Source organism: Neltuma alba, unplaced genomic scaffold (assembly GCF_004799145.2).
Source record: "Neltuma alba isolate B1F8T4 unplaced genomic scaffold, ASM479914v2 tig00007612_pilon, whole genome shotgun sequence".
NCBI lineage: Eukaryota > Viridiplantae > Streptophyta > Magnoliopsida > Fabales > Fabaceae > Neltuma > Neltuma alba.
Genome location: NW_021634826.1, coordinates 21,058 through 42,997, shown reverse-complemented (window position 1 = coordinate 42,997; position 21,940 = coordinate 21,058). Strand labels below are relative to the sequence as shown.

Here is a 21,940-nt window from a genome sequence, read left to right as displayed (position 1 = left end):
GTAACTCATCTGTCTCAGTTCAATCAATAACTGGACTGTCGCGTGGCCACCTGCAAGAACACGAGTCTTCTCCAGGTATGCCCGAAAACCATCACTATAAGTATCAGTCAAGCACTCGTTTAAGCTTGAAAACTGAAGTCAACATGATGTTAAGTTCTCACTTGACGTATTTAATCATGTTAAAATTTTTCATCTCACAATCATCATTTTATGTTATTTACAACATTAAAAAAATTATTTTTTGTAATATATTTTTAATTTATTTATGATTATAAAGTGTTTGTGGTCCTTGACGGGGACTTGTAATCTTGAATTAGTGGAGATGAGCATCATAAAAGAAGTGTACAGAATCTAAGTATAAACGTGTGGTTATTCGTACGTATGATCATGAACATACCTATATACATGGATACGTTCCAACCACATTTGAAATATTTGATGATGACTGTAAGCTTTTACGAATTAATTTCATGAAAGATTTGATCATAATGACTTATTATTTTCATTTTATATTTTTTTACATATTTAAAGTATTATATTATATTTTAGGATTAAGATGTAAATATATTTATGAATTATTTTGCTATAAGCATGTAACACCATAAATTTTTTTAATTGTAAAAGTACACATAACGGTGCAAAAATCCCTCGGCTATTAAATCATGTAACATTTATTGTTTAGCAAACATATGTGTCAAGAAAGTGATGCAAAAATACACATAACGTTTTTAAAAATGGTGCAAAAATATTATGGTCATTAAAAACTTCATATGTATTTTTGCCGACAACAATAGTGGTTGGTGCGCAAGTATAGAAGCCTAATTTAAATATCAGAAATTTAATTACTATTTATTAATTAGGATTTGACTTTGAATTTGAATTCGGTTAGGTTTCAATTTTATCAACATGATATACTACCTCTAGTACTAAACATAAGATTTAATTTGTAGTACAAATCACGTTATAAAATAGATCTTATATTTTGTATAAAAAGGTAATATATTTTTTATTCGCAAGGCTCAGACTCAAAATTATTCTCTATTTTAATATATGGAATATATTATCAATAGTTTTAAACTAACGTGTAGTTTGCTGGCAAAAAAAAAAAAACACGTGTAGTTTAACTATACGACAAAATTATTGTTACTTATTAGACAAGTGTATATCTCCATTAAATAATCTCATGCATGTACGGACGAAGTGGTAGGTATAGTAATCTTACATTAAAGAATAATATATTCCGCAAATGATGTACGTTTTATTTTATAAGTAAGATTATCACCTGTATTACAGCAAAGATTTCCATTAAATTAATTAATGTAAGCAAAACAGGTGGACTTATTTAAGAGGTTGAATTAAAGGGCACAGATCAATGTACCTGTCAACACAAACAGGCATGTATATTTTATACATACTCTCTCTCTCTCTCTCACACACACAGAGGCAAATATACATATATCCTATTTATAAAGTAGAGAGAGAAAATAGTTTTTGGTCCCATTAATAGAACACTGAGAGAAACTTTTTTGTATTAATATGTAATTTTACCCTTCATTTATTATTGTGGTAATTTTGTTTACATGAGATATAACGTATATTATGCAGGATAAAGTTCGAAAGTTGTTGAATTTTAAATGAATGTCAATAGAGTTTAGGTTTTTTTTTGTCCGTATAAAACATGTTAAAAGTTATTTATAAATAGGATCAGAGAAGTGTATATATGTACATATATGTGTGTGTATATATGTGGAGGAATTCAATAAATGTAGGGTACGTGTATTATATGGAATAACGAGGTCTTGAAAAGAGGGCAACAATAATAATACTCCCTCCGTTCCTTATTATAAGAGACAAATAACCGAATTACGTTGATCAAAAAAACAGTTAAAATTAGTTAAGAACAATCAATGTGTAAAAAGTATGATCTTTTTTCTAAAAATACCCTCATTAATAAGGAGAGAGAGCATGAGAGAGAACAATTAAATTATTAAAAGAAAGAGAAGTGGGAAGGAGAGAGAGTGTGAGTTGGAGACAATAAATATGGATAAAATGGGAAATCAATACAAAAAAGTAGAGACAACTTTTAAGTGTCTCTTATATATAGGAACATGCCATAAGCATCAAATGTCTCTTATAATAAGGAACAGAGGGAGTATGCTACAACGGCTTTGCTGGTTCATTGGGGCATCCATATATGCTTCGTTATTTAATGTGGTCTCATCAAATATTAGAACGTGTCAGATATATGATCATCGCTTTCAATCAATTAGGGTGAGATCATGCATACATATGATTAACGTTTTAATATTATATATCATTAACGATGGATATTTGAAAGTTTCTTTTAAGATCAATATTGTCATGGGAGTGTTAAAAAAGAGCAGATTCATCCTAGCCATTACAAGGCTAACATTGATAGTTAAAAAATTAATGTTAACCGTTAAACATTTTTAACAACCAGGAGTAATATTATTGCTTCTTTTTTTTTTTTTAACACTTTCAGGGTAATATTAACCTTAAAAAAGAAAATCTTCGAGATATCCGCACTCCTATGTGAAGACTTGATAGGCAAAATCATATTGAATCATAATCCATATGGAAAATAAGTCCGTTATTCATTATTTATATTTAAAATCCATATAATATACAACCAGGATCGAGAACTTCAAGCAAATAATATTGTTAATATGAAGGTGGTTGTTATTTTCATGGCCTGAGCTTGGATTTTCACTCCCTCTAGTTGCTGATACAAGGGCTTTACCCATCTGAAGTTTCTCCTAAACGATTCTGCACAGAAATCCGAAAAAGTGAGGAAGTCAAATCGCTATGAAATATTACCCCGATCCTTAATATAAGACCTCATTTGATTTTTATTTTAGTCTTAAATATAAGGCCCCAATCCATTTTGTCTCTTATATTTAAACATTTTTTCCAAGCTAATCCTTCCAACAATAGTAATTCTAACCAATACACTTGATTAGTAAGGATATTTTAGGAAAGACAATACATATTTATCACAAATAACTAACTTAACTTATTCCCTTAGTCTCTTCAAATTAGTCAACTAGCTCTTATAATTAGGACCGGAGCTAGTAGTAAATAGAGAGAATTATAATGAGAAAATAATTATTAAACTGTTCTAATAAAAACCTAAACAGCCTGTAATAACAAGTTTCATAATAGCAAATAACAACTCCTGGGACTTGTTTTTTTTATCTCATTGTAATTCTCCCTAATAAATACTCAAGGTCCTTCTTAGACTGATATGTCTATGCCAATTTAGAACCAATATAACGAAAAGAAATTAATTATTAAAAAAAAGAGAGGGGAAGAGGTGGAGATGAGATGAGAGAAGCATACGAATCACAGTCAAGTTCAGGCTGAATAGTGAAGCCCAAAGAGACGCCACAGAAGCCAGGCAAGGAAGCAATGGAAGTGAATATGGGACTGTTTGAAGCTATGAGGCCCATTACGCATCTGCATGCGCTTTGCCTCTCATAGCTCGAAGAATTGGCTATGAAGCTCAACCCCGACATTGCCTCACAGCACGGCGACCATGGCGTCGGCTCCACCCACCTGCCGGCGCATGTCGAGAAAGCCTCCGCCACGTCCAAGCATTTGAACTCCATGGCGGAGGCCATCCATACGAATGGGGCCCACCATGCAAGTAGTATTAGTGATGCCCCTCTTATCCTTGCCATCTCAAATTCTTCTGCACTCTCATGCTACGTACCCCGTTGGTATAAATATGAGCACTTTTGAAATTATTCAGCTGGTGAAGCATATGGTTGGGTTGGTTGGGAATGTGGAGATTGTGAAGCTTTGCATGAAATTTGGATGAAGTTTAGCATGTAGGGCAAGTTTCGTTGTGAATAATCTCACTCACTTTGATTATTATATTTACATTTAAATGATTAATTAAGTTTTTTATGAGTAACATATAATTATGACGTCAAAGGTAAGTTTCGATGTAAATTTGATCACATTGAGACGGTTTCAATTCAATTCAATTCAATTACACGTTCATGCAAAATAGAAATTAAAAGTAATTATAGCGGTTTGGAAAAAATTAAGACTTTCTAATGATGAAAATGTATTTTGTTCAATCTCTTACTACCTCATTTATAAACGATAAATAAGATCTTATAATCAGAATTAAAAATAGTATTATTTAAGTTGTATATTTGTCTGTTGTCTTTATTTTGTTTTTATAATACAATATTTGATACCCAATTTTATTTTGTCCAATTCAGGCATTGTTTTTATTTTATTTCAGTTTAATAGTTTGGGAGGAAAAAACACTGACTAGTTTTTATTAGAACACAATAAAATTTAAAAAATAAAAATATATATAAGATGACTAAAAGAATTGAAAAATTAATCAAATTAAAACCAATAAAAGTCAAGGAACATCCACAAAAAATTGAGATGATAAAAAAATGTTGAATAACAATTATACATTTCTTAGAAAAATTATATAATTCGGTGAGCACCCAGTGGAGACAAACAAGCGAACATCAGGGACAGAAATAAGGCAGAGAGGATTCCATGTACAAATAAATTCTTTATATATTGGAAACCTAAAGATAAATCCAGAAAGACAGACAGACAAATAATTGATAATAAAGAAACGAAGATCAAACCAACCCACTTTTCTAAAAGCTACAACTTTACATAGAGGCAAAAGGAAGAATCCCTCATGAACAACACTACAAGAAAGCCTTCTCTTTAATTTGTCTAACTAACATCACATTTCCATTTAGAAGTTGGAACACAGCTCAAGTAACGACACCAGTGGCAGTGATCATACCCATTCTCCTTCCTGAATAGCATCACCAATGCAATAACGAATCTGCCATTATATGAAAAAACATGTCAACTCAGTACTTCTTCACAACAATAATCACAGACATTAACGTTGTTTGCTGTAATATGACTTGGATCAAGACCAAGAACCCACTTAAGAGGTTATTTTGTGTTTCAGGTGATAGTGATGTTTGTTATGAGGGTTTTGATTAAGGCAAGGAACTTACCCAGCAATAAGCAGAAAAAGAGAGATAATCCAAAGAACATATTGGTAAGCCTTGTATTTTGACTTGATTCTGACATTGGAGGGAAGATTCCGCTGCTCTAACCACCCGAATTGTGGCCGTGCCAGCAAGATAAAACCAAGGAGGAACCCCGTCAGGAATCCGCCGATATGAGCAAAGTTGTCAACATGTGGCAAAATGCCGATGGCAAGGTTGATGACAACAATAACCAGAAGAGTGAGCAAAGCTGCTGCCTGTAAAAGAAGAGAAGGGCTTCGCATGTTAAGGTTGTTCACAGCCTCAAGTTATGATGAAACTAACTCATGGCAAAGAGAAAATCTGATAGTGTTTCAGTTTTCACAATTAAAAGAAGAGAACAGTTGGATAAGTACAGACAGACCTTATTGGTATAAATAGTCCAGTTGGTAAGAAGTTCAGAAAGCATCGCTCCAAGAAGTCCAAAAAGAGCACCGGAGGCACCAACAGAGATGTTGTTTCTTATAAATAAAGAAGACAATACACTTCCGCCGAATCCAGATATCAGGTAAATGACTCCAATCCTCACTGCAAAATTTTTCACAATAGAAAAATATAAGGCCACATCCATGCGTCCAAGTTAAATTTGAAAAATAGAGTGATTATAAAATTGGTAACCATCATGATGATGTTTTTGCTGGTTTTGTGTACACTTAACAACATGAAATCAATTATATTTAGATCAAACAAACTGGAAAGGGGGTAACATACAGAACCCAAATTGTTGTTCCAGGCGAATGCCGATGAAGACAAGGCTTAACATGTTTGCAACCAAATGAATAACTCCAGCATGCAACCAAATGCAAGTGAAAAGTCTCCATCCCTGATGATGATTCACAACTTTGTCCCATTGAAGAGCTCCCATTTTCGTTAACCTTTAAAATCCAGAAAGAAAAATGCTTCAAGTCAGTAATTTAGCTAAACAGAAGCTCTCCTAGCTGAAGAAACTAGGCATCCAAATAACTGCAACTTATACAATTGGAAAACAGAGCCCACCCTTGCTCAGATTTCTGTTTTTAAATAGAACACCAAATGAACTACATCAGCCAAATTCTAAAGTAAATCCGTAAGCTATCTACCAAAACAAGGCACGCTTCACGCCGATACACCAATTTTTAAAGTCCTTTCTTTTCTACTCGTTTTTCCCTTCCCTGTACTATGTCCGTCCAAGTTCTATACAGGGCAACTTGAAATCATGCAATACTTAAACTGCAATTTGAAGATAATATGTCGCCAAACGATTTTTTCAAAGCTGTTATTTACAGGATTCACACATGAAATACAATAACCCAGCACAGTCACCTATAGCAAGCAACTACATTTCAGTAGGATAGCATATAACCAATTGAAGAGCTTCCTTCTTCCTTTCTTTGTTTATTTTCTTTCCTAATAAGTACCACAAAGATAATTAAGATTAAAGCATCCTTATTTATTATATTTTCTTTCTACAAAAGGAGTGGAAGGGTATGAAGGATTTATTTATTTAAAAAAAAAATCCCAAAGCACTTAAGCAGTAAGAGGCTAGGAAATTAATTACCGTTGGGAACTTATCTACCATTCCCAAGCAGACAATTGACAATATAAACCATGAGACTTTACGGGGAAATTTCCACCTTATGATTAACAAAGTCATGAATGAGATCAGAAAAGGAAACTGGGCTATCCGCAGCCACTAGAAAATAAAATCCCATTTTGACCAAATTAGCCCAGCAATTACAGGGACCAGTAATAGAAAATCGTTCCAATTTCATGCCGTAGAAGTGACAATTTCAACTATTATCATCAATGCAATCATATGGCCCGAAAATCAAATTAAGAAGGACCCAAATCATAAATTCATAAAGTTAGCCCAAAAAAAAAATCCAAAGACCGCATCCAAGAAGCTAAGAATCCCTCCGAAAAGAAAATTAATAAGTTAGCGGCATATTGATACCTTCGGAGTGATAAAAGAAGCATCAAAGTGAAGACAGAGAAATTAACAATGGGAAATTTGATCTTACGTATTAGAAGAAGGGCCAAACAAGGGATTCTCCTGCAAAGGCTGGAACGATAACTTGCCAAGAAACCTAGCGATACACTTGGGCTGATCATCAAAAACTCGATGTTTGGGGCAATTATTGACATACATGGTAACAATGAAAACGGCAATATTGGCTACAACAAACATAGGAACAAGCCATGATGTCCAATGGGTTTCTGGGTCATAAACATAGGACGAAGCAGGGTAGCTGTGGTTGTCTGCTCTGTTCTTGGTTCCACCGCCTCGCTCCAGATCTCGGTCAGCCATAAGAGTACTCCAACTGGGTATCTCCAAAAATGAATCAAGAGTCGATAGTGGAAGAGGTGGAGTTGGTGAAAGGCTTAAATGGAGAGAAGAAGAAGAAATAGTGGGGTTGTGCCGTTGTGGTGTTGCGTTGTAATGGCGATGTGAGTGAGGAATTTCAGGATATATAACCGCGCAGTAATCAATCAATCGAAAAGATATATAAATGATAGAATGATACCGACTTGAGAACTGATTCCCTCCTCTTTCATTTGTACTGCAAACTAAAGTACTTGCAAATTGCAATAATCTAATTTAAATCATTTGAAGGTGATTAGCTAATATACTTTGCTGATGAGTGATTAATAATACTACCTCCTGTCTTTAATATGAAATCATATTTAATTTTTATTTTAATCCTAAATATAAGAGTTAAATCTATTTTGTTTCTCATATTTATTTATTTTTTTTCAACATAATATTTCTAATAATAATAGTTCTAACCAATAAACTTGATTAGTAAAGATATTTTAAGAAAGAGAACATATATTTATAACAAATAACTAATTTAATTTATTTTCTTAATCATCTCAAATTAATCAATTAGTTCTTATATTTAGAAGCGGAGGTAGCATTATTTACTTCTTTTTTTTTGTTAAAGACGCCTACTCTGATGACTTTTATTTTTAATTTACGTGTATCTGCAATGACACAGGAGAAAATCGTTTTATACTATGAAAATTATGGAACTTACTTTTAATAAGGATGATATTAACAGGTATTGTGATTTTAAATTTTTTTTTTTACTAGGGTTGTAATTTTAAATATAATTACTAAACGTACTTTTAACTTCATTTCTTGATTTTTATCAAATTAGTTAAGGATAACTTATATTTAGAACTAAAAAAAAATATGTTGAAGTCGCAAAATTTTAGGAAAAATAATTTTGTACCTATAAATAAAAAATTTTGTGTTTATCAAATAATGGATTCTTTTTCCCCTAATTAAATAATAGATTCAAACTTTGTTAAGAACACATTACCTGCGATATGATAACTTGAAGAATATCATTTCAATAAATAATTTGGTTTTATATTAATATATTGTTAATAAATAATAAACAAATAGCAAATAGACAATGATCATCAAAGCTAACTATCAATATTCTGGCCTAAACCCATGGGCATGAATATTCCCAAATGTTGGCTTTGTTGAGTCTGTAATATACACGTGTGTATGTATACAAATATATATGTGTGTGTATTCATAACGAAGTACCTATCTACATCTCATTCACAGTAATTTTATCAAAAAAATATGAATAAATTATTTTGATAAATATTTATAAATTATTTAAATTAAATTTAGATAATATTGGCACACGATAATGTGAACGTTGATTCCTATTGCTCATGATAAATGGACAAAGGTTATATGATTTAAGTTATTAAAAAAATAAATAAACCGGGTGGCCCTTATTAAAAAGATCGGCCAGATGTTGACTACCACGTGGCGGGTAATGAGTGGCTAGGAAGACGACAGAGAGTTGGCGGAAGGAACAGGGGATAGTGGCCAGCGAACGCGGTAATTCGCTTTCAATTAAAGATGCTCTAAAGGTACGGGAAGGTTCCGTTGAAGGGTTGGGAACACAAAAACACGCCTTCCGAACTTTCGAAGTAGGCCACGTGGAGCGTCGTTGTCGGTTTACTTCTCACCGCGTGGTCTAAACCGGTGAGCTTAAGTTTATCCCTCCTCTTGTCGGTCTCGGTCCCTTGGCAGTTGGCTCTTAGCCCATTGGCCTATTAGGCTCCTCATATAAGCTTATAGTTTTACACATGCATGCATACATACATATATACATATATACATATATATTGTTTGTTACAGTTTTTTAGCAAATTGAGATGATAAAAATTTCATTAAACACATTTAAGAATATTAATTTTTTTAAAATCCAGTGTATCTTTTATGTAAGATGTTCTAAGTATTTTTCATGTATATTAAAAAATAGTTAGATTGTACATTTGTTTTGAAAACCCAATAATGATGGTAAAAAAAAATTATAATCCTATTAATTAAAAGAAACTCTCCGGAAAAAGAAAAGGGAAAATCTCTTATGCCTTCTTAAGTTCAGAAAGCTATTAAAATTATAGGGATAAAAGTGGAATGTCACCCAAATTTTACTAAGCATCTTGTAGTAGTCACAAGTTTGATGGAATACATTAAAATATATATAAATTTAATTATTTATGAATATTTAATAGTAGTACTCTTATAGGACTCAATTCTTGAGTTGGTTTTGGTCTTAAGTATAAGACCCATTTTTTATATTTATTTTTTTTTTTTAATTACTTTTATGGATACTCCCTCAACCATAATCAAGTAGAAGAGGGAGAGGGGTATTAAAAAAATGATTATGGTGTTTTAAGAAAAATGTGTTATTTTTTAATAATTAACTAACTTACCTAACTTCTTTAATCTAATCAAATTAGTTAAATAGGTCTTATATTAAAGATCGGAGGAGTATATCTAGAAAATAATTCAACTCTTTTTCCTAACTAATCAGTTGTCACAAGGTAAAATACAATGCTTAATTCTTATAATTTGTCTTTATTTTGGTTTTAGTCTCTAGACCATAAGTTTTAATTGCTCAAATTCTTATTAAAATATAGAATTAATGTTTTGTTTGAAAAAAATTGAGGAATAAAAATATATGATTTGAAGTTCTAAGAACCAAAATCAAAAATAAAAGTTGGCCAAAAAAACCAAAAATAAAGGCACCAAATGTTGTGTTAACACAAATAAATACTATGATAAGTTTTACCACTTCACAAGTGAAATTTATTACTCTCTTCGGTTCAAAATATAAGTTAAACTTTATCTATTACGTGTATCAAGAAACTAATTAAAATCAATTTAAAATAATAAATGTGTAAGGTATATATTTGTTTTTCCTAATATACCCTTATTAATAAAGAGAATAAGTAAAAAATATAATAAATAAATTAAAAAGAAAAGAAAATATATGGGAATAAAATTGAAAAAAACTCATTAAATACTTGGATAAAAATGAATGTTGTTTTATAATAAAAAAACCAACTTTTTTTTTTAAAAAAATGTAGCTTATGTTTTGCTCCGGAAGGGAGTAGTACGGGCCAAAAACAAGTGAAATTTATTATTTGGTCTTTCAATCATTCAATTGAATAAAACGTGTTATACTGAGAGAGACACGATTCTCTTCTGTTGTACCTACTTTTTGTTTACTAATAATATACGCCTAGCTGTAATGATTCCATTAGTATTTAAATTGTGTAAAGAAGGGAGAAACAGAGGACAAGATGGGAAGTGTGAACATGAAAAGAAGTTGGCCATAGCCATAAGAGAACGTAATTCAGAATCTCAAGTAAGTTGCCAGCTTTCTTAAAACTGGCAACTTTCGTGAATGCCTCCAACGCGTCTGTCAAGTGTCAACTCACTTTTTATTGCGTCTAGCATCTCAATTATAAGATATTTCATATTTATTTAATTACTAAACTGTTTTTTTTTTTTAAATATGTATTGATAACTGAAAGAGAGGTTGTTAACAATTTAAGACACATCACGGCAAGTATTAACTATATATTTTTTCAGCGTATTACAAAAATATAATGCTGAGTTGTCAATACCTTTCATGATAGCTGTTAATCATTACGCCTTAAATTATTAACGACTACTCTGTTAATTGTCAATACATACTTTAAAAAATATAAGAACAAGTTAGTAATTAAACAAGTAAAATTTCTTGCAATAAGGTCTTTTAGAACTTTAGATTAATTTGATGATTTTAAAAAAAAAATATTTAATTATCTTGAATGGTACTTTATTACAATTTTGTTCAAAATTTCCTGTGAAGTGATGGCTTGGGTAGTGTGATCAAGAAACTGAAGAAATCCCTTATTGATACGATGAATTCCCAAAGACGGCCTATTTTGAATTTTTGAAGTACGCCCGCTTTATCCAAAGCCAAGATGCCCGTGGCACTTGGAGTGGAGAGCCAGCTAAAAGAAATTCTTTAAGAAGCTTTCCTTTATAGCATATTATGTCATGATAAAAAAAAAATTTTTGGGACTGAAATGTCATGACAATAAATTTAACAAAGTTACAATGACAAGTTTGTTTGAAAGTAAAATTTTTAAAATTAATAATTCACAATAAATTTAACAAAATAAAAATGTTATACAGAGAAATGAGAAAAGTGTTCTGCAAAAAACGAAAACGAATCTACGTAATTATACTATTCTAATACTTTTCTTTGAATACTTATTGATTATTGATTACTATTCTCTGGGGAAAAAAAAAGTTTAGCGGAATAAAAATCTAATGAAAGAAAAATGCAATAGTATCAGTGCTCTTATTTCGAAAAACTTCAATGGGTGTGAGATGTTGATTAGAAGAAAGAAGAGAGAATGTGCATCATTTTTTTTTCAATGCAGTTATATAATAATATTTGTTAAATTTAAGTACTCCTCCGCCTCTTAATATAGAACCTAATTATTAAGTTGATTTTGATTCTAAATATAAGACTTATTTCTTATATTTATCAATTTTTTCTAAATTATCTATATGGATACTCTCTTAACCATAATCAAGTAGAAGAGGGAGAGAAGATATTAAGAAAGATGATTATGGTATTTTAGAAAAAACATATTATATTTTTTATAATTAACTAATTTGCTTAACTTTCTTAATCTAATCAAATTAGTTAAATAGATTTTATATTAAAGATCGGAGAGGCATTGTTTATGCCCAATTAAAAATAGCTCTCTCAATGTGATAATTTTCCTATTAATAAGATTTAGACCCAAATTTTTGCTTAACAAGGCTGTCCCCTCCTTTCAATCCAACCACTATTGATTGTACCTCGTGTTTTTAACTCTCTAAATAATGATCTTACTTTATATTTTGAATCAGTAACATATTATGTGCAACAATATTTTGAAGTAAATATTTATTTATGTTTATATGTTACTCCTCCGGTCCTAATTATAAGACCCAATTGACTTATTTGAGGAGATTAAGGAAGTAAGTTAAGTTGGTTATTTATAATAAATAAGTGTTGTCATTCCTAAAATATCCTTGCTAATTAAGTATATTGGCTAAAACTATTATTATTAAAAGGATTATCTTGGAAAAAAAAGCATAAATATAAGAGACAAAATGGATTGGGTCTTATAATTAGGACCAAATAAAAAGTCAAATTGGGTCTTATAATAAGGACCGGAAGAGTATAATAACAGTGCGTTATCAATTCAATTATAAGACATCATTTCGATTAATTGTGAGCCACGTAATTAATTAAGTTACCCCGCGTGACAAGTTTACATTTAGTCTAAGCGTGATATGGATGCGAAGCGCGTGAATATGATTAGAGAACTTGAGGCGGCAACGATACGCCGATGCCCAAGCAGAGCAAAGAAACCCCTATGCACATAAAGTAACAACCATAAGAGATAATTTAGGTCATTGCAAGCTGCAACACCCAAATTATGGTGCTTAATACCACTTGCGGATCTTAATATAAGAATTAGTTTGATTTTTAAATCTGAATCTTTTTTATTTCTCATATTTTTTCATTTTTCGTAAAGTAGTCATTATAATAGTTACACATGTTAAATATTTTATCAAATAATAGTTCTAACTAATATGTATGATCAGCAAAGATATTTTAGGGAAGACACCATATATTTATTACAAATAACTTACTTAACTAATTTTCATAATTTACTCAAATTAGCCAACTAACTCATAACTTACTTAACTAATTTTCATAATTTACTCAAATTAGCCAACTAACTCTTCTATTAAAAACCGGAGGTAAGATAAGAATTAGTTTTATATTTAATTTGGACCAAATATAAGATCCAAATTCACTTTGTTTTTTATATTTATCTTTTTTTTTTCAAAGTAGTCTTTATTATAGTTGTATACTACCTCCAATCTTTAATATAAGACATCGTTTGATACCTATTTTGTTCCTAAGTATAAGACCTCAATCCACTTTGTCTCTAATATTTATGTATTTTTTTCCAAGGTAGTCCTTTCAATAATAATAGTTCTAACCAATATACTTGATTAGTAAAGATATTTTAGAAAAAAATAACATCTATTTATTACAAATAATTGACTTAACTTATTTTCTTAATCTCCTCAAATTAGTCAACTAACTTTTATATTTAGGACCAAATGTAGTATGTTAAAAGTTTAATTAAATGGTAGTTCTAGCCAATACATATGATTATTTAGGATATTGTAGGAAAGTAAGCACATTTTTATTACAAATAACTAACTTAACTAGTTTTCTTAATCTATTTAAATTAGTCAATTAGTTCTACTATTAAGGACCAGAAGTAATATTAACTATTTATTTATCATAAAATACTACTACCTCAGGTCCTTAATATATGACCTTGTTTGATTTTTATTTTGGTCCTAAATATAAAACACCAATACACTTTGTCTCTCATATTTATGGATTTTTTCCCAAAATAATCCTTCTAATAATGATAGTTCTAATCAATACACTTGATCAGTAAGGATATTTTAGGAAAAACAACACCTATTTGTTACAAATAACTAACTTAATTTTTTTTTAATCTCCTCAAATTAGTCAACTAGCTCTTATAATTAGGACCGAGGTAGTACTAAAATCGAAGTGTTATTATAAAACAGGGAAAGTTAGACAGTGGAAGAAATAAAAGAGAATAGCAAAATAAGAAATTAGATGACAAAGCAAGGGAGTACTACCTCTGATTTTTAATATAAAACCTCGTTTGACTTTTATTTTGATCCTAAATATAAGACCCCCATCCACTTTGTCTCTCATATTTATGTATTTTTTTTCAATATAGTCATTTTAATAATGGTTGTTTTAGCCAACACTTGATTAGCAAGGATATTTTAGAAAAAACAATATATATTTATTACAAATAACTAACTTAATTTATTTCTTTAATCTTCTCAAATTAGTCAACTAACTCTTATAATTAGGACCGAAGACAGTATTTCTTATTCACTAGTATCGATGCTAATGTTTTGTACGTGACTTTTATTTATAAGTCTCAAATAATTAATGTCTAATCGTAGGATTACATACTGGCAAAAGCAAATCACAGGGCTAAATAAAATAAAATATAATGGTACAATATACAACATTTGAACGTTACAAGGCATGAATTATGAGAAACCCTCTCCGAGCTGTTTATTAGGAAGATTAGAGAGTTTAGGACAAAAGCAAGAGTTATGAAAACAGATATAGTATTTATAATAATAGGACGCTAGTTACTGTGATAAGTTTGTCAATTGACAGTCACGTCCGGATATTTCATTAGATTGTCATTAAATAACTTATATTATGGTAAAATTAAATGTCAATTTACTAAAATATTCTTTATTTAAGGTAAGAATATTTTAGATGGGGATGGATATAAATAATGTAAAGACATGCCACCTACGAGATTGTTTGGATTGACATTAATAAAAATAACTTTTATTTTATTTAATTTTTAAAAAATTTAATTTAAAATAAAAATCAATTAGGATAACATAATTTATGTTTGAATAATTTTTTTTAAAAAAATTGCTTGATAGAAACTTATTCAAATTATGATATATTGAAAAGTCTCAAATCTCAAGAAAAGTCAAAAAGTTTACAAAAAATTACTTCAATTTTAAAGTGAGTTTTAAGAAGAACTCAATTGCTTTTAAAGCCACGCCAAATATATGCATATATATAAATATTGCCATTTAATTTGAGTCTGAAGTCCTTTTCAAGTTTAGAAGCATTGGTCCCATTTGGTACAAAGCATTAAAAATGAAGGATTGACATTGGGATTGCAATTAAAAAAATCATTAAAATAGTATTTAGTATGAGTAATTGTTTATTATACGGAATTAGGCAAAACCATAGAGGTAAGATTGGGGAATACTACTTCTCCTCATGATATTCTCCAATCCCACATACATAGGTTTGACAAATCCCATATAACAAGCAATCTCTTATATTAAACACTCTTTTAATAATTTTTTTCAATTGTAATCTCAATCTTAATCCTTCATTTTCAATGTTTCTTTTCAAACACAACCAAAGGGTAATGTTGCGGTGAAGGAGAAATTCTTGTATACTCTAGGAGTGCCACCTCGTATGCTCTGACCAGGAAAACAGTGACAAGTTTCATTTTATGGGTCTCACCACTTTCTTAACTTTTCGCAATATTAATGTTACCCTTTTCCCCCACCTTCCTCTCAAGCGTGACACGGCAGGAGAGACCAATATCTCAAGCAACGACTATCTCTCTTTCTTCCTTCTTTCTTCAGAGCAGTGCTAAATGAGCGTTTGATGAGCTTTTGATCCATTTGAGCTACTTTTCATTGCTTCGTTGTGGTGACAGAGAAGTAGAACCAAAATAAATATCTATATTTGATTTCTATGACTCCTTAAATATTTAACTTACTTATGCTTCGTTTTCGTTTTCATTGTCTCTACTATTCTATCACTTTAATTTTACTTTTACATAAAATTTCAGGTACCCAATTTGCTCCCTTCCTTGAGTAGCAATCTATCTTTCAAAATTCAATTTTGTTATTTTAAATAGAAATTGCAATCCAAAGCTTCAAAGGAAGCATAAATAGTACAGAGCAACATCTAACCTTCCTCATCAATCTCCTTATCATGGTAAAGAGATGGAGTCCACTTGTGTTTTCCAAACACAAAATACTTATCCTTATTATTATTCCTCCTGTCCTAAGTATAATACCCATTTTGCAGTGTAATCATTTTGTAGTGTAATTACACTACAAAATGGGTATTATATTTAGGACCGGAGGAAGTATTTCATTGCTTCTATACTATGCTTTTTTTTTAATGCCTAATTATATGTTCACCCCTTATCTCTCTGTTTTTTTCTAAGACATTTTTGCTAATTGTCTATTGTCCTTGTTTTTTTTTTTGACAAAAATACTCTTATTAATGAAGGTGTTCCCACGTTACTCCCTCCATTCTTTTTTATAAGAAACAATCTCTTTCATAATGATGTCTCAAAATATAAGAAACAAATTATCTTTGTCTAAGATTTTTCTACTTTTATCCCATCAAATATATGTCATTTATTATATCTATAATAAATTTTCATTCATTATCTCTCATGTAGTCTCGTTACAAACAAATGTATAATTAAAAAAATATATATTTATCTTATACATTTATTACTTTTAGCTAAATTTTATTAACATTTTGAATTGTCTGATCCTAATAGTTGTTTCTTATAATAAACGATGGAAGGAGTAATTAAAAAGGCTAGTATAAATAAAGCAAGTACTCCCTCCAATCCTCATTACAGGGCATTTTTAGCTAATTCTCACATACTAAGGGAAAAAAAAATTAAAACATTAAACTTGTTCTAAATTGATAATTTTTTCCGAGTTATCCCAACTTAAATAATAAAGATAGAGAAACAAGGAATTTGATGGGCTTATTAACACAAAACATTAATTAATGATAAGAGTAAAATTAAAAAAATTATGAGTTAATTGATGATTTATATTTATTATTTTGAACAAAAAATAGTTTTAAAAGATACATAAGAGAGAGTGGTAATTAATACTCTTCCTATCCTTAATATATGATCCAATTGTTGAGTTAGTTTTGGTCTTAAATATAAAACTCATTTTTTATATTTATTAATTTTCTCTAAGTTATTCCTATGGATATTCCCTCAACCATAATTAAGTAGAAGAGAAAGAGAGTATTAAAAAAGATGATTATGATATTTTAGAAAAAATGTGTCATATTTTTATAATTAACTAATTTATCTAACTTTTATAATCTAATAAAAGAGTAGTAAAAGACAAAGTGTTCCTTGCTACTATCCTAATTCCTACTCACGCCCGTGGCCTGAGCCCTATGGTTGGTTAATGGACTTGGGGTCACAGTCTCGAATTCCAAAACCCAAACATCCCAAACCAGCAAATAACTGCCGAATTGGGATTCTTGCTAATCCTTGACCCCGCCATTTCTTAGACGATGAACGGTATCTCTTTATCTCAGTCAATCCCGCTGAAACCCCGTTCTGCATTTCGCGCCAAAACTAGCTCCAGAAAATCCTCTGCAACCATCTGTGCTCGTCTTGAGGATTCTCAACAGCAACAATTAAACCTCTCCGTGCTTCGCTTCACGTTAGGTGAGGAAGCTTCTGACGCTTTTTTTCTTCGCCTGTAATCGCGTTTGATCGATTTCGTCCCCATTTTGATCGTGTTTGTTTCAGGAATACCTGGATTGGATGAATCGTATTTGCCCAGATGGATTGGATATGGGTTGGGTTCGCTTCTGCTCTTAAATCATTTTGTTGATTCTGGTTCAACTTCTATCACTCCAGCGCAGTTTGTAAGCAAATCTCTGCATCTAGATTCTCTTAATTTTATTTCCGTTATGGGTTTCAGTTGGTCGTTTATCTTTTGATTTGTAGACCACAGAAATTTTGGGGCTCTCTCTGGCTTCTGCTTCTATTGCTTTGCCTTACTTAGGAAAATTTCTCAAGGTAACTTTTCTATCTAATACTTGTTCATTATGTTTACCTGCGTTTGTGACCAATGCTCCCCGTGTTTATTCAACTGTAAATAATTGATGATAGCAAAAATGCTAGTGACGTTCAACTTGAAATTTTGTATTTTCTAATTTTCTTCTACCAATGGAAATTTTGGCTTGTCTTCTTCAATTATGCGAGAAGTAAGAGAGTTCTAAACTAAAATTCCACCGACGTTTAGAATGCTTGAATTATGTTAATGTTTTGGGTTCATGTTTGATCAGAAAATTTCCATTTTTGGCCATTTCTGGAAATTGCAAGATGGTGGAAATATGAACGGCTTGTAATTTAGATTTGCCAAATTACTGATGTTTCTGTCGGGAGAAATACAGCATAGAATCTCAGGTCATTAAGTAGATTTGGGACCATGGGTGACACAAATAAGATTAAAAAAATGAAGAAAAGGAGAAGCTTTTGTGTTAAAGTTTGAAGTAACATCTTATCTCTACAAGTCAGAAATTTTGAGAAGCTTTTGCTTGCTAAGGAATAATTCGCTTCATGGATAAGCGTCCCTGAAAGAACCACAAATGGTGTGCAGAAGTCGGACACTTTTGTAACATTTGTTTATCAAATTTAATGGAAAATATACCACCCACACATATTTTAAGATTACTAGCATACTAGCGGAATTTATTATGTTCTTTTTAGGGATGTGAATATGAAATTGAAACTGACTAGATGCGCTCAAAAGTACATTAAGAACTGATTCATCTCCTGAATTCTTCTTCAAGTTCCTCTTTTTAACTGTTATTATTTTATGCAGAGCTAGTGCATGATATTCACTATAGGTTTATACTGTAAATTTCCAAATCATAAGGTTGAATAATGAATAACTACGTCTGCTTACCTTTCCAAGATATTTTCAAAATTTTCATACTTTAAATTTTAAAAATTATTTGAGAAACCAAAAATATAAGATTTCCTTTAGAATAATAGCATAATGCGTGCAGAAATGGTTTAGTATATAATGTTCTTTTTCAAAAAATTAAGCTGTATTAACTTTTTAATGTAAATTGCATCTGGAGCTCACATATAAAATAATCATGAACATCACTGATCCTCAAACTGGTCTCCGAATCTATTCAGGGTGCTCAGCCAGCTTACCAAAAAGCTCAACCTGATGGTGCTGAGCAAATATTTGTTATGTCTCCCAGTCTAGCGGGTATTCAGAAGGAGGACCTGGCCTGGGCATCATATGTTCTATTGCGTAATACAAATGCCATAGCCGTGGTATGTCTCATGCTTAATGATTATGAGTTTTAATGAACAGTTCACAGGTTGACTAAGAAAGCAATGAAATGAAAGAAAAATAATAGAAATTACAGATGTACAGTAAATTTTGCAATTTAGTGGTAGAGATCATTTTCAAAAGGAAAATTTGTCAATTGAGTGTTCACTGAGCATATGATTTTAATGTGTTCAGTTAATTTCAATTCAAGGGGCTATATGTGCACGGGGCTACTGGAACATACCAGAAGAAAACTCATCAAAAGAAAGTCTTCTTGGATGGTTTCAGGAAAAAGTAGAAAAAGTTGGTCTCTTTGATTTGAAGGACACACTTTATTTTCCCCAAGAAGCAGGTATGGCCATTTTCTTACTTCTGGTTAATTACATAGTGGAAGTTGAACTATGATGGCCAGTTCATCTGCTTATGTTATTGGCACTATGCAATGACGTTTAAAAGCATCCGTATGTTGTGTTAAATTTTGTAATTGTGTGCAATGTCCTTAGAAAATTTTAAGTGGTTGATGCTGTTCTCTTTCCTTCTACTGGATCGATGGTAGAACTGTGTCTGGAACCAATGTAGTTTTTACGATGTCCTATGTTTCTCTGGGAATTGAGTGGTTGAAGATTTGTCTGGTATTATTGACATAAAGATCACGAAGGTTCCTATTCAATTCTTGCTCATCAAACAGAAAATGATAGTTGGACATTTTGTGATGTTTATGGTGATGTCATATCTTCAGATGCTAGTCTGTAGTTGTCTACAGTCGGGTATAGGTTGTATATGATATGAATCTTATGGTTAGGTTCCGTTGGGTGCTCGAGGCTTTTTATCCTCACACCTTAAAATTTCTTTTCCTGTTTACTGACCAAACTAAATGTACTAGAAAGAACCTGGAAATTTAACTGGAATGATTTAGGACTTTGTGCTGGAAATTGCAGATTTTAAAGAATTTTTATTGAGATTTATGTGCATTATCTGTGGTTTCAACTAGCAATGCGCTTGAGTTTGAGTCCTGCTAATATGAGGCTGAAATTTATATTATCAACTGATGTCTTATTCTATTTTTTTGGGTGAAAATTGATATCTTATTCTATCAAGTCTACTCCATAGTATGAATGCTGTTCACTCTGCAGATTATAAGGCTTTGTTCATATAAACTGAAAGTCTGATAGATATATCAGATTCTGAGTTTCAGGAATTTCTACCGAAAGGGGCTTGCTCTCTCCTGGTGCAACCATTGTTACAAGTTCCAAGCCAGACTGCCAACGGACCCCAAAATCCTGAAGGTTTTATTCTTCTGGCCTCGACTATGACGTACGCATTTACCATGAAAGACAGAGCCTGGATTGCAGCTGTGGCCGACAAGTTCAGAGACATGGATAAACTTGCCAATTTGTGAATGCATTTACATCTTTCAGGTGATGAGTCAGCAAGTCTGCAATTTCGATATGTAACCTTTTTCTTCGAAATATCTGTGTATATGTAATCCTGGTTTAGTGTAGAAATAGGTATTGGTTTCCTCATTTCTTTTTTTATGTTTCAATGTTTAAAGTTGAAAGAAGCAGCATGTAATTTGATAATTTTGCTAGCATTCAATGAGAAAAATGTTGAGCATTTAGAAGTTTTGCAAGAGATTTTTCGTATGATACTATTTATTTGTTGTTGGCTAGAGATAAAGGGAGTGCCTTTTTTTTTGGTCTAATTTGTTTAATACTCGTAGTCCTCATTTTTTCTTAATTGTCATGTATTGTGGAGAAGTTCCAGGACTTGCACCTGCCTCTGATGTTGCTGGTGAATAACTGAAATCACATTAAGTCATTGATCTGCATAGCAGTGGGATTATCCAAGATTGATAGAACAATAACTTGATTTAATGATAACTAAAAAGATGAGATGCAGCAAAGTATTAGACTTGTTTGGCCAGAAAAAGCAAAGCATTGAACTTTCGTGTCGGAAGTTTTTGATAACTTTGATACAATTTGTCTAGCAGCATCATGGTGATGACCACTATGATATATATATTTTTTTATATATATAGACATTAAAACCCCACAAAATGTAGAACTACAATGATAAAATTAAATAATGCCGTGAAGGGTCTAATCATCTGGGTCCTCATCAAGGTAATGCAAGTTATTTGGATATTGAAACTCGGATAAAACTGAGCAAGAAATACATACATACATATATGTATGTGTGTATTTATGTCTGTATATTCAAGGACTAATATGGTGTTTTGGAGATAACTGCTACAAACATCCACACACCATATTTGCAGAGACCTTAATATACATCTGTGATGGAAGGCCACGAAATTGGGAAAGCTGAATTTTTCCCACTGTACAGAACCATGAAGATATTTCACCACGAAGGTTTACTGAAAAGTAAACTGCATATGCTTATAATATTATAATGGGCTAAGTTTCATGAATACAATTCCTAATTTCATCTCTTCTCCAATGGAAGAGTAAAACACACGCATACGCTCACATAGTTGTGAAACAGTTTGTCGTCGTAGAAGTCTAAGAGTGGGCAAAGAATTAATTACTTAAAGTCTTTTATTTTTACATTTTTTTGCAGATAGGCTCAATTTCCTTCCTTTAACTCATCAGTTTGATATTTAAAATAAGTGAAATTTAATGATTTCTTATGAAAGATAATACTGTTAAATATCCTCAAATAATGTTCATAAAAACGAAGTATATTTATGCACACTTTGTAATTCAAGCTGTAGCTCACTGAACTATGGAGAAGGGTTTTCTTATGA

General features: G+C 31.2%; 2 protein-coding genes across 4 annotated transcripts; one reads left to right on the top strand and one right to left on the bottom strand.

Annotated features, from left to right (window-relative positions):
- Positions 1-4,423: 4,423 nt before the first annotated feature.
- LOC114752915 (RHOMBOID-like protein 2) lies at positions 4,424-7,353 on the bottom strand. 2 transcript variants are annotated; one of them, XM_028941605.1, is made up of 5 exons: positions 7,067-7,353; positions 5,778-5,941; positions 5,431-5,594; positions 5,034-5,284; positions 4,424-4,852 (listed from the first exon to the last, which is right to left on the bottom strand). In XM_028941605.1, exons 1-5 carry the CDS (start codon positions 7,351-7,353, stop codon positions 4,738-4,740), a joined length of 981 nt encoding a protein of 326 aa, XP_028797438.1. In that variant the 3' UTR covers positions 4,424-4,737. The 2 variants fall into 2 exon arrangements, with proteins under 2 accessions (XP_028797438.1, XP_028797439.1); XM_028941606.1 differs by having other exon boundaries at positions 4,722-4,852; positions 5,030-5,284.
- A 9,933-nt stretch (positions 7,354-17,286) lies between these two features.
- Positions 17,287-20,844, top strand: LOC114752918 (protein COFACTOR ASSEMBLY OF COMPLEX C SUBUNIT B CCB2, chloroplastic). 2 transcript variants are annotated; one of them, XM_028941611.1, is made up of 6 exons: positions 17,287-17,543; positions 17,628-17,746; positions 17,829-17,900; positions 19,032-19,175; positions 19,369-19,525; positions 20,355-20,844. In XM_028941611.1, the coding sequence occupies exons 1-6, from the start codon at positions 17,387-17,389 to the stop codon at positions 20,570-20,572; spliced, it is 867 nt and encodes a 288-aa protein (XP_028797444.1). In that variant the 5' UTR covers positions 17,287-17,386; the 3' UTR covers positions 20,573-20,844. The 2 variants fall into 2 exon arrangements, with proteins under 2 accessions (XP_028797444.1, XP_028797445.1); XM_028941612.1 differs by lacking the exon at positions 17,829-17,900.
- Positions 20,845-21,940: the final 1,096 nt, after the last annotated feature.